This window comes from Octodon degus, unplaced genomic scaffold (genome assembly GCF_000260255.1).
Source record: "Octodon degus isolate 3935 unplaced genomic scaffold, OctDeg1.0 scaffold00035, whole genome shotgun sequence".
Lineage (NCBI taxonomy): Eukaryota > Metazoa > Chordata > Mammalia > Rodentia > Octodontidae > Octodon > Octodon degus.
In genome coordinates, this window is record NW_004524611.1 from 5,321,835 (window position 1) to 5,333,753 (window position 11,919).

An 11,919-nucleotide genomic window follows, 5' to 3' on the forward strand; every position below is an offset into this window, starting at 1 on the left:
TTTTTTTTGGCAGAACCGGGGATTGAACTCAGGCCCTTGTGCGTGTCAGGCAAGCACTTATTCTACTGAGCCATCTCCCGGCCCCTCTTAATTTATTTTTAAAAAATGTATACTGTTATTAGCCATTATTGGTAGAATCTTGTGGAAGAGATTCTAGAGCTTACTGGTCTAGTTTGAAGCCTTTTAGCCCCTCCCTCGGGCCTCCTCACATCCCTCTCCCCTTCCCCACAAACCGCAGCTCACCCATGGGTCATTCTTTGCTGACAGCAACTGACCTGAAAAGCTCACTAGAGTTGAATGAAGAATCCAAGCAGAACAAAGAACCGATGACCTCTGAACCCCGCAGCTTCAAAGCCCTCACCAGAGTAGCATCATGCAGCATTTGTCCCTCGGTGATGGGCTTATTCAACTCGGCATTATGCCCTCAGCTTTGACATGTGTGGTCTTACCCTACAGACTTTTCTTCTTTTGAAAGGTGAGAAGTATTCCATTTTCCGTCCACACTACACTAGAAGGCTTTACACAACATCACGGCGTAAAAATTGTGTGTGTGGCGTACAACCTGATGTTCTGATAAGCATTTATCATCAGTGCGTCGTGCGGTGAGTATCCCAACCGAGCTAATTACCATATCAGTCACATTTACATACCCACCTGTCTTTGCATAGTGAGAAGATTAAACTTAAGATTTATCTTCCTGGAAAATTCCAAGTATACATTGTCATTAACTCCATCACTGTACTGTACGTTAGATTTCCAAACTTATATAGTTTGCATGACTAAAATGTAGGGTTAACCTAAACCTAACCCTAAACTCCAACGCGAAGCCCTAAACACTAACTCTAACCCTAACCCTAACCCAGGCCCCCAAATCCAAGCTATCCTCTCTCCATCCCTCCTCTTTTCTTCTCCTCAGCTCTCGGCAAATTAGTTGCCCGGTTTCTTCCCTCTTCCCCCTCAGCAACTCTTACCCCGTGCATGTTGCTGGCCTCTCGTCCCTCCTTAAGCTGCTCCACCCTCTTCTATTCTTCTCCTTCTTTTCAGCCCTCTGACTGAATTATCTCTGGGGACCGATCTTCCAGCTCATTGATCCTTTATTCTGCTTGGATCCTTTATTCTCCTCTAGTAAGCTTTTCAGTTCAGTTGCTGTGGTCCTCAGCCCCGTGAATTCTGTCCCTTGTGTACATTTTCTACCTCTTTGTTGAAGCTCTCTTTGTCTGTGAATCATTGTGACTCAGTGAGAACTTCATGAGATTTCCTTTCAATTCTCTGTCAAGTAACCCCTTTACGCGGGTTTCACTAGGGTCTGTTTCTGGGGACTCGCCTTGTGTCTTTGTTCGGAGCATCTCAGTGTGGTTCCTTGTTTTTCCTGACTCTGCTGGTATCTGCAGAGTGGAGATGGCAGGAGCCGAACCTGGCCTGCCTTCGGGGCCTGCCGCAGGCAGGACAGGCCCAGCCATCATCCCAGCCAGACGTTGTGGGCCTCGCCGGATTGTCTCTCGCCAGGCAAGAGCAGACAGCTGTGGCTTCTGCCTGCCACTCTGTGCTGGGCGCCAGGGTGGAGGCGACAGCAGCCTGCAAGACAAGCTCCTCAGAAATCCAGAGCCGGAGAGACAGACACTCCCCCTCGGGCAGTCCTCAGGGCTCGGGAGAGCTGGTCACGCTGGCCAATCTTCCCCTCCTGGGCAGAAGCTGAGCTGGGATTTTCCATCTTCACACTCTGTGCTGAGCTGGAAGTGGTTCCTGATGTTGACCTGCTCACGTCACCAGGAGGCCCCTGAGTCCAACGCCCTCCTGAAGTGTGCAGAGGCGCCAGCTCTCTCAGGGTCTTCCCTGGACCATACTGGAGGTCCGTTCTCAGCAGAGAGCAGGGTCGCCGTGTCGCGTCCTCTCCCAGTAACAAGATGCAGTGGGTGTGTGGAGACAAGGCAACTGCTGTGTCACCTAGTCCTACCTCCAGCCCCAGCCCGTGGTCACTGGCCAGGGAACCCTGCACATGAGAGCCCCAAGGCAAACCCTCCAAGTCCTCAGCTGTAGAATGCACGGGGTAATGCCGACTCGGTCCTCAGCACTGCCACACCTATCAGAACCAAGAGGTCCTGAGAAGCACTTTGGAGCCACCCAGGCTTGAATGGGGTTCTCCTGCTCCCCCCAAGCATCCAGGCCTTCACCCCCCACATGTCCTCTCCTCAAGAGGAGGACATGGATCTCCACCACAACATGACAGTGGGGAGGAAGCGATGTGTGTGAGCTCAGGGGCCATTCCTCAGGGCTACTACATGCAGGGCCGCTCAGGCCCTGATGGCCCACGAACCTCAGTACTCTTCTAATGGAAAGTTCCAGCTTTCAGGAGCCTGGCCTGCGGCGCCTGGCTTGGACAGGTCTTTCTCATTCTTTTGTGTCTCATTCTTTTGTGTCTCCAGGTCCCCAGTACCAGAGAGACCCGACATCTTCCACTGAGCCCACAGAGAAAAGTACTTAGGGTTCACCCATTCCCTCTCCTGTCTGGGTGACATTTGTGCACGTGTCGGGCCCGAGTAGCGGGCTCTCAAACACTCTGAGCATGTGACACTTCAACATACACTATTTAAAAAGTAATAATAAACATACAATGTAGTAAGATAAATACTTTTTAACAGATTTTTTTTTTTTTTTGGCAAAACTGGGGATTGAACTCAGGCCCTTGCACTTGCCAGGGAAGCACTTATTCTACTGAGCCATCTCCCCGACCCTTTAACAGAATTTTTTAATGGAATTTTAAGATCAGAAAAGCAAACCACAGAGTCTTCAGCAAGTTACTTCATGCTGAGGACTCAGTTTCCCCATCTGAAAAATGGACACAACGGTCCTTGCCTCTTAGGGCTGTCACAAGGTGAAAAGGGGCTGGAAGAGGAGCAGGCCCCTCACAGAGCTGGGGAGCAACTGAACTAAAGCCTCACAGCTACCGAGACACTGCACAAACCTCCCTTCAGAGACAGAGTTTGGACCCTCTCTGGTCCACATGGGCAGGGCAGGGCTCTGTAACAGGAAATCGGAACCAGCATGACAGCATGCGGCAGCTGCAGCGCACAGCTCCTCCGGGACCAGTTTATCCGCCAGGTAACTGCTCCCCCAGGCACCTTGAGCCTATCAGCCCCCCCCCCCCCGAACTGCATGATCTTTCTCCTACCCGCCAAGCCTCCCGCCTCATCCCCCTCCACCACCCCCTCCCAGCTCCCCCACCAACCTATACCACAGACCCCCACCCACCTCCAGGCCGGGTCCCTGCCAGTCCTACCTCACGTTGTCGTGCCTCTGGATGTAAATTTTGTGGAAAATCCTCTCGGGAGGCTTGAGGAAGTCCTCCTTCATCTCCATGGCGACATTCCGGGGCAGAAGGCTCATGAGCAGCCGCTCCTGTTCAGGACAGGAGGTCACGTGAGGCTGCGGGATCACCCTCCTCCATGGAGCACTGTCCCAGATGAGGGCAGGAGGGGGCCAGCCCCCACGCCCCCCCTTGGGCCCCGCACTCTGCCCAAACCCAGGCCACACTGAGCAGGAGTCAGCTCGCCCCCGGAGTGCCGGCTGCAGCAGGGACACAAATGCACAGCCACCGCCATCTCCCCCAGGGCCCAGCCTCGACCTGCCCCACCCAGCAGAGAGGCCATCAGCCCCACCTGGCTGGACATGGCCTCACCAAGGGCCCCTGGAGCGGCCCACCTCACTGAGCTGGGGACCTGTCCCTCTGCTTTTTAGCACCCCTGGACCCAGGGATGATTTTACAGATTTGCCCAAAACTACTGGCCAGGTAGAGAAACTAAGGCAACACCCCAGGAAAGGCTCTCAAGGCAGCATTACGGACAGGTAAGTTAGGTGGAAACATTGCAGGCAGGCAGGCAGGCAGGGCTGGGCCCCTGAGGAGTCGGTGCCAACTCCTCAGAGTGAGAACACATCGTAACTGTGGCAGCAGGCGCATTCACTGAAGGCCAGGCCTCAAGACAAAGATGGAGTGAGCACACGTGCATCCTCCCCTGAGGGATAGACAATGATGACCGATATTCTACACAGGCATCAATCACCCACGTGGGTGACAGGAGCATCTGACGCATCTCTTCCCAAACGGTCCTCGTTCTTTGCAGGTGCACTTGCTCCGTTAGCTGCCTGCCCCGTGGATGGACACTGCCCAAGAAGTGATGCCTGTAACCTTATTGGTTGATTATACTTTTCATGACTTGGCTCTATAAACATCCTTTGAGAAGTGGGCTCGTGGGCAACACGCCTGTCCCTCTCAGGCAGGAGCTGTCTCTCCCTCGATAAATGTTCCCTACTCTTAACATCCACTGTTCCTTTGAAATCATTCTTCGATTTTGGGGAACATAAACCTGGCATATCAGTTATCCAGCAGGGAGGCCTGGGGCTTCTGGCCACCACTGCCTGCTGCCCTGTGCAAAGCGTGTGAGGAGAGGGGACAGGGAGCCACAGGCAAGGGGTTGGATGTCCAGGCAGGAGGGCACTGACCTCCAGGCAGAGGCATCTGGGCCACCAGGCTGTGTGGCTGACCCCAAAAGGGAAAAGGAAGAGCCGGTCACAGGGCTGGGTGCAGGGGCCAGCGTGTGGCACAGGTGGCTGCAGCAGTCAGTGGCCTGCTGTAAGGTAAGTTAGGTCCCCTCCACTGCAGGTCCCCAGGGAAACCCCTTGTTTTCATCAGGGACCTTGGTGGCCCAGAAAGAGGGCCATGTCTTCCAGCCCCCCACGCAGCTGTTGTGGTGCAGAAGGACCACGGTTTGGACACGAGTAGAGAAGTGGGCTGCTTTGCCTCAGCATACGCTGCTGCCAGATGCACCGCCAGCTGGTCACGGGCCAGAACTTCCAAAAGCGTGAGCCAAGATAGAACTCTCCCCCTCGTAAGTTATCCCAGTATTCCATTACAGTTACGGAAAGCTGACCAGCACAGGGAACCTCTGGACTCTCCTTAGAGATGGCTGCCTCTACCCTTCTCCCAGGCCGTGGCTGGGACTACAACTGCAAGGGCTGTATCTCTAGCTACCATCTTGGCCCAGGAGGACAAAGGCTTCACCCTAGGGAACCAGGGAGGGAACTCAACAACCCACATGCTGAGGGATTCCTGGATCAGACCTGCCACGGCACCAGAAGATGCCGGCCATGGCTTGTGTGTGTGAGAGCTCTTTCACTGGTCGGAAGTCTCTTCCCTGTGAAGCTTCCAACTGTTCTTCTGACCAAGGACCCGGCATGAGCATGCTCCCTTAGGCTAGCGACAGCATCCAGAGCCACCAGCTGCAGACCAGTCAGATGAAGCACTACCCTTCTTCCACTGGATGCAAAGCGGCCATCTGATAAGATCCAGCACCACTTCCCGACTTAAAGCAAAGCAGCCTGATCCAAAGGAGCTCATCTGTGTAGTTCAGGCGCTGCCTGATTCATTCCCAGTCTCCCAACTGGCTCCAAAGCCCTAGACGCAATGAGCACTAACATCGGGGACAGATGCTGCTGCCGCTGCTACATTCTACTCACCAAAATAGGACACATGGCCAGAAATCAAAGGGAAGAAGGTTCTCAGGCCTCCGCATCCACTACGGATCACCCCGAGGCTTGCCTTGTCCCGAGCAGGCGAAGTTAAAAGCATCACACGCTTATCCTGACCATCAAAGTGTGACTCAAGTAAACACACCAGGCTGACGACAAAGGAGACATTCACTGGCGGCCGCGCAGGCAGGGCTTCTGGGAGGACGGGACTGCTGCCCCGCTCAGCCCCACCCAAGTTCTGGCGGCTCCCAGCAGCATCAAGATGCTGAAAGGCAGAGACTTGGGTCCAAGAAAGGACACACAAGTGGCTTCCCTGGGATTCCAGTCTGCGTCCCATCTCCATCCACGCCAGCAAATACTAAGTCACCAGGCTGGACCTCCACCCTCCCCTCGGACACTGCATGGTGTTGCATAATGCCATAGAGGGAGCCAGGCCTGTCACCCTTTCCCCCCGGTGGGGTCAGTGGGAAGCGCAGGATGGCTGTGATCCCCTGTGCTCAGTGCTTTACTCCTGCCTGGCAACGAGGGGTCAGTGGAAGGCCAGCACAGAGCCTGAACGCTCATGCCCCTGGCAATAAAGAGACCCCCAGTTCCTGTTACCTGCTACAGTAAAGTCATAGAAAACCAGCCCAGCTGTACACAGCGGTGCAGGCCTAGGAGGCTGAGGCAGGAGGACCACAAGGTTCAGCCCAGCCTAGCCAATTTAGCAAATGAACATGGTCCCATCTCATAAAAAATAAAAAAGGAGCCAGAGTGGTGGTGCAATGTGTGATCCTCCCACTCTACCAGCCTGGGGTGGGCAGGAGGGGGCGGGTCACAAGTTGAAGCACAGCCTGAACAGTTAGGCAACTTGGCGAACAGGATACTGTTCCAAAATGTGAAAAAGGGTGGGGGGCAGTAGTCTGGGAATACAGCTCAGTGAAAGGCCTGAGGTTTGACTCCCAGCAGTGAGCCAGTGAGATAGACAGGCAGGCAGGCAGTCAGGCAGGCAGGCTGTGGGTGGGGCTCAGCATGAAGGCCTGGGTTTAATCCCTAGTATCGTGGAAAGAAGGAAAAAAGGGAGGGAAGGAAGGAGGGAGAAAAGCAGTCTAAACACAGCCTCATACAGTACCTTCCAGATGCCCAGGTACCGGGGAACAAACACCCCTTGTCACACTAAAAATTCTAAGGCACTCAATGACTGAACAAAGACATGCACACAGATAGGCTAGAAAAAATGACAGATAATGCAGCCATTGTCAGCGAATCAATAAAGAACAGACACTCTCACCAACAAACATAGATGGTAAGGGCCTTGAGAAGGCTCCAAGGATTCAGCCACTCAGGGAGCGGAATAACCTGTCGGATGGGTTTACGCCAAAGGCACAGTGCTGGCTCAGCGTTGCCAGCCAGTGCTACAGACCACGGCACAAGGCACAGAGTAAAACTAACACAGCACTGAACGCTGACAAAGGATGCAACAAAAGACAGCATCTACTCAGGACGAAAACTTTCAGGGAAAGAGGAACAGGGAATCCCTTCCACGTGACAAAGAACGCCCCCTACAGCCTACAGCTAGCACTGCCTCAAGTGGGCAGACACTGGGGCCTTGCCCAGAGCATGACCAGGACATCAGCTCTGTCCCTCCTCACATTCAGCGTCACACGGGAAGGACACAGACCAGAGGAAGAAATAAGAGTTATATGCTGGTCTGCACGGGAAACACAAAGGTCATTACAAAGACAAAACAAAGCAAAGCCTAAACACACTCAGAACAGATAACTGAGAGAAAAAGAGCGCAGGGTACAAAATCAATACACAAAACTCAGCTGCATTTCTACAGCCTAACTAGGAAAGCTTGGAAACGGATGCTAAACATCCTGTATGTACCATGAAGCTTACCAGAGCTCAAAAAATGAAATGCTTGGGCACAGATTTTACAACATAAGTATAGAATTTGTATGCCAAAGACTACCAAACATTGATTAAAAACAAAAAAAGAAATCTAAATAAGCGGAGGGACACACTTTCATGGACCAGAAGATTCAATAGAGCAAAGATGCAATTTCTCTCCAAATAGATTTACACAATTTAACACAAATTCTATCAACATCCCAGCAATATCTCTAGTAGATATAGATGAGATTATTATAAAATTTATAGGGAAAGAAAAGGAATAAGGACTAACATAATTTTTTAAAAATCAATAAGGTAGAAAGAATCCATCTAGTCAGTCTTAAAAGTTTGTATTATTTTATAAAGAAATATTAAGACTCTGTATATTGGTAAAAGGATAAACACAAAACATTGGAATCTGACCCACCGTCTAAAACGCAGAATAATTCACATCAATAAATCCCAACTGGTTTTTGGCAAAGATCCAAAAGTCACTCACTCAGTGAAAGATAGTCTTTCCAACAAATGCCAGAGCAACTGAATATCCACAGCCATAAAAATAAACCTTCAAGTCAACAACTTCAGACAATCGCCAGCTCTGCTGATAACCCTATTATGGTCTAGTGGACTATACTGGGTTATTTTGCTGAATCCAGGTACCTACAATAGTTGAACTAGCATCAAGTATGAAAAGGTCCTTTAAAGACTTCTCCAAATACAGCTTCTCTAACAGCAATGGAACACCCATCTCTGACAAAACAAAACAAAAAAGGGCAATATAAATAAATTTATATTTATTTAATTTTGTAGTGAAAAAAATACATATATGTATATACAAAATAGGATAGATAGACAGCTACTTTCTTTTAGTTCAGTGAGAAGAAAGATTTGTACTATTGTTTGGACAAGATATCATGTCTGCATCTTGTACTGTGAATAACTACTAGGAAGAAAACAATATGCAATGTATTAATTATTGTAACTATTCTACTAACTTGTTTTGAAACTCTCACTGCTATTTCTTTCTCATTAAAATTAATAAAAACTTTTTAAAAATACACCTTGAGTTAGACCTCACACTTTTCCCCCGAATTAACTTAAAATATGACAGTTTAGTTCTAAAAGATAAAACTTTCAAAAAAAAAAAAAACTCATGAAAAAAATCTTTGGGAGCTAAGGTTAGACTCAGAGTTCTTAGATCTGACCATAGACCAACAAAAAAGAAACAAACTGTTAACATACCTCACAACCTGCTTGCTGATTCAAATCTCACAAAAATTAAAAATGTTTGGGCTGGGGAGATACCTCAGTGGAATAAGCGTGCAAGGGTCTGAGTTCAATCCCCAGTTCCAAAAAAAAAAAAAAAAAAAAAAAAAAAATTAAAAGTGTTCACTCAGCAAAAGATACTGTTAGAAGACAAAAAGATAAACTCCAGACAGGAACAGCATATTTGGAAAGGACTCCTATCTAGAACATACAAGAAATTCTGTTTTAAAAAATGTATTTAGTACAGGGCCAGTCAAATAGTTTAGTGGATTAAAGCACCTGCAAGCAGGCACAGGGGCTGGGGGTTCAATTCCTGGGCTTGCAGTGCCAGCCCCGTCCCGGGGCTCATTGAGATGGCAATTGAGACTGGGCGTGGTGGTGCGCGCCTGTAATCCCAGCATTTGGGAGGCTGTAAACAGAAGAATCACTAGAGTCTGATCTGGTAGGGAGACCCTGAACATCCTATAGACCACAAAAAAAAAAAAAAAAAAAAAAAAAAAATATTTAGTATAGGGTCTCACTACACAGCTCAGACTTGTAGTAATTCTCCTGTTTTCGGCCTCCCAAGCACTGGGATTATAGGTGTGTGCCACCACGCCCAGTCTCAGTCCCCAGTCTCAGTCCCTGTCTCAGCGTGCTCTGGGGCAAGGCCAGCATGGCACATGGGTATTGAACCCCAGTCCCTGTGCCTGCCTAAGCAGGCTCTTTAATCAGCTGAGCTATCTGGCTGGCCCAAGAAATCCTCAGCGCTCAGCAAACTTAAGAAAACCCCAGTGAAAAAGTGAGCAAGATCAAAAGTCACAAGACTGGGGATGTTAAATTCAACCACTTCGGAAAATCCTTTTGCTATTTCTCAATTGCTTAAATACACAGCTACCAAAGGGTCCACAACCAAACTTCCAGACTTTCAGGTCAGAAGAAATGAATACTGTGTTCACATGAAAACCACTTCACAGACATTCCTAGCGGCTTTATTTGTAACAGCCCCAAACTGGGAAGCTACCGAGATGTCCTCAGGTGGGGATCGGCTAAACAAGTCGTGTCACGGCCATGGCAAGGAATGCCACATGGCAGCGCAAGGAATAAACTACAGAGAATGATTCCAATCCCCAAGCTCTACAGACTGTCTGATTCCGTTTTACGACTCCTGGGAAACTACAAACTCTGGAAACAGAACAAGTCTGAGGGCTTGGTATGAGTGGAGCTGCTCCACAAGGCAGCTTCGGACTCCTCGGTGGCAGCGGATGTGGTGGCAGTGCCTGTCCTGTACGCTGACTTTCTCAAATCCGTCTCCTGGTTGTGAACCTGAGCCACGGTCCTACAAGATGTCACCATGGCAGAACGGGGTGAAGGACCCACGTCTGCGATCTCTGTGTATTGTTTGTTCCTTACGGCTCTATGAGACGCTAAAGCGTTGGTTTTTGGTTGTTTTTGGTTTTGTTTTTAAGTAAGTTTTAAAAATAACCGATTCTGAGTGGTTCTGAGTATGCCAGAAACAACCCTTTCGTGCACGCCTGGTGGGAATGGAAACCAGTGCGGCCCCACAGGAAAACAACCTGGTACTGGGCTCCTCCAGATGGGACTGCGGGGTCGCTGACCGCCCAGAAGGCCAGCACTGGGGAGCAGCCGCGAGAGCCGCAGACCCTCCTGGGCAACGCGCACGGCGACGTCAGGCACCACCTCCCCAGGGCCAGGCACCCCAGCCCTCACCCCCAAACACCGCAGAGCTAGATAAACCCTAAGCGGAAGCAGCAAAGGCCACCCAGAACACCGTTCACCGTCCTGGACCGGTCTGGAGGAGCAGGGCAAGGAGATAAAGAGCAGCATGTGCCGGGATCTGGCCAAGGGATGGGGTGGGAAGGGCCAGAGTATAACTATCAGCGAACACAAAAACTTTTGGGCGGTACTAAAAATACCCTAAAAGTAGATTATTGCATAATTCTATATAATAAGATTACTCAGTATGCTGAATGGGATTAATATATGAGGTTAGGGTTATTATGAGTAATAAAATTAAGATTATGCACAGGTACATATTAAATAAAATTAACATGAGATTGAGATTACTATATGATAACTGTAAGAAGTAGTTCTGCACTTCCGAGTATGGTCTCTAGTTGCATCCATTTACCTAGAAAAGCTTCAAGTTTATCGTTACAGCTGAGCAATACTCCACTGTATAAAAATAGCACATCTTTTATCCATTCCCCAGTCCTTGGGCATTTGAGCTGTTTCCAAGACTTAGCTGTGACAAATGGCACCGCTATGAACATGGGGGCACAAATATCGCTGTGGTACAAGGTCTTCAATTCTGGAAAAATACCCAGGAGAGGAATAGCTGTGTTGAATGGGACCCCAATCCTAGGTTTTTTGAGGAATCTTCACACAGGTTTTTCTAGTGCTCATACCAGCCTGCACTCCTTCCACCAGGAGAAGGCTCCCTCTGCCCCACAGCCTCTCCAGCATTTGTTATTGGTTGACTTCTTGATGAGAGCCATTCTATTTTTTTTTTTTTCCTTTTTCAGAACCGGGGATTGAACTCAGGCCCTTGCGCTTGCCAGAGAAGCGCTTATTCCACTGAGCCATCTTCCTGAATGGCCCGTGATAGTCATTCTTTCTGGGGTGAGAGTGAATCTAACCTGAAAGAGTAAAAAACTTCTCAAAAGTACAATAGATACTGTGAAAGAGAAAGAAACTGCTCAAAAGGAAAGATCACCTGGGATGAAGGAAACAAGAAAAGAAAGAAGGAAGGGGGTGTACATACACACACACACAATAACTAAGATAATTGTACTATTAATCTTTATTGGTTTGTGGAAGGAAACAGCTAATGCTAAGTTTTCTGACCAATTTTGCATGCTTAGATCTGGTAATCTGAACAACTCCTTTGAAGACAACAACATGCACTATAATAACCATTATTGAATTCCTATCATCTCGTTTTTTAGAAATTCTACATCGTTTCTAATGTTTCTCTTATTCTCTTCAAAATAAAACTTTTTAAAAGTAATTCTGTGAATAGTTTTAAGTGCATCTCCCTGTTTCAGCCTTTTATTTGAACTTCACGGTATAACAAGTATTACTAAGCTGTTTGGAAGATGACACATAAATAACAACTGTCGTGGTGCTGTGACTGTAACAGCCGGATTAGAAATCCACCATATGTTATTTTTTTTTATTTTTTTTTATTTTTCAACAAATAATACTGCATATATTCTTCTTAGTGGTTAATTGCTGTACAAGATGAGGACTTGT

The 11,919-nt window shown here is 48.6% G+C and overlaps 1 protein-coding gene across 1 annotated transcript in view; it reads right to left on the bottom strand.

Moving 5' to 3' along the window:
- The window catches only part of Adcy1 (adenylate cyclase 1), an 88,460-nt gene that overhangs the window by 51,602 nt on the left and 24,939 nt on the right, over window positions 1-11,919 (bottom strand). Inside the window, exon 3 of the mRNA XM_004630537.3 lies at window positions 3,278-3,396. Within this exon, the coding sequence (XP_004630594.2) occupies window positions 3,278-3,396 (119 nt within the window). The remainder of the gene's footprint in view (window positions 1-3,277; window positions 3,397-11,919) is intronic.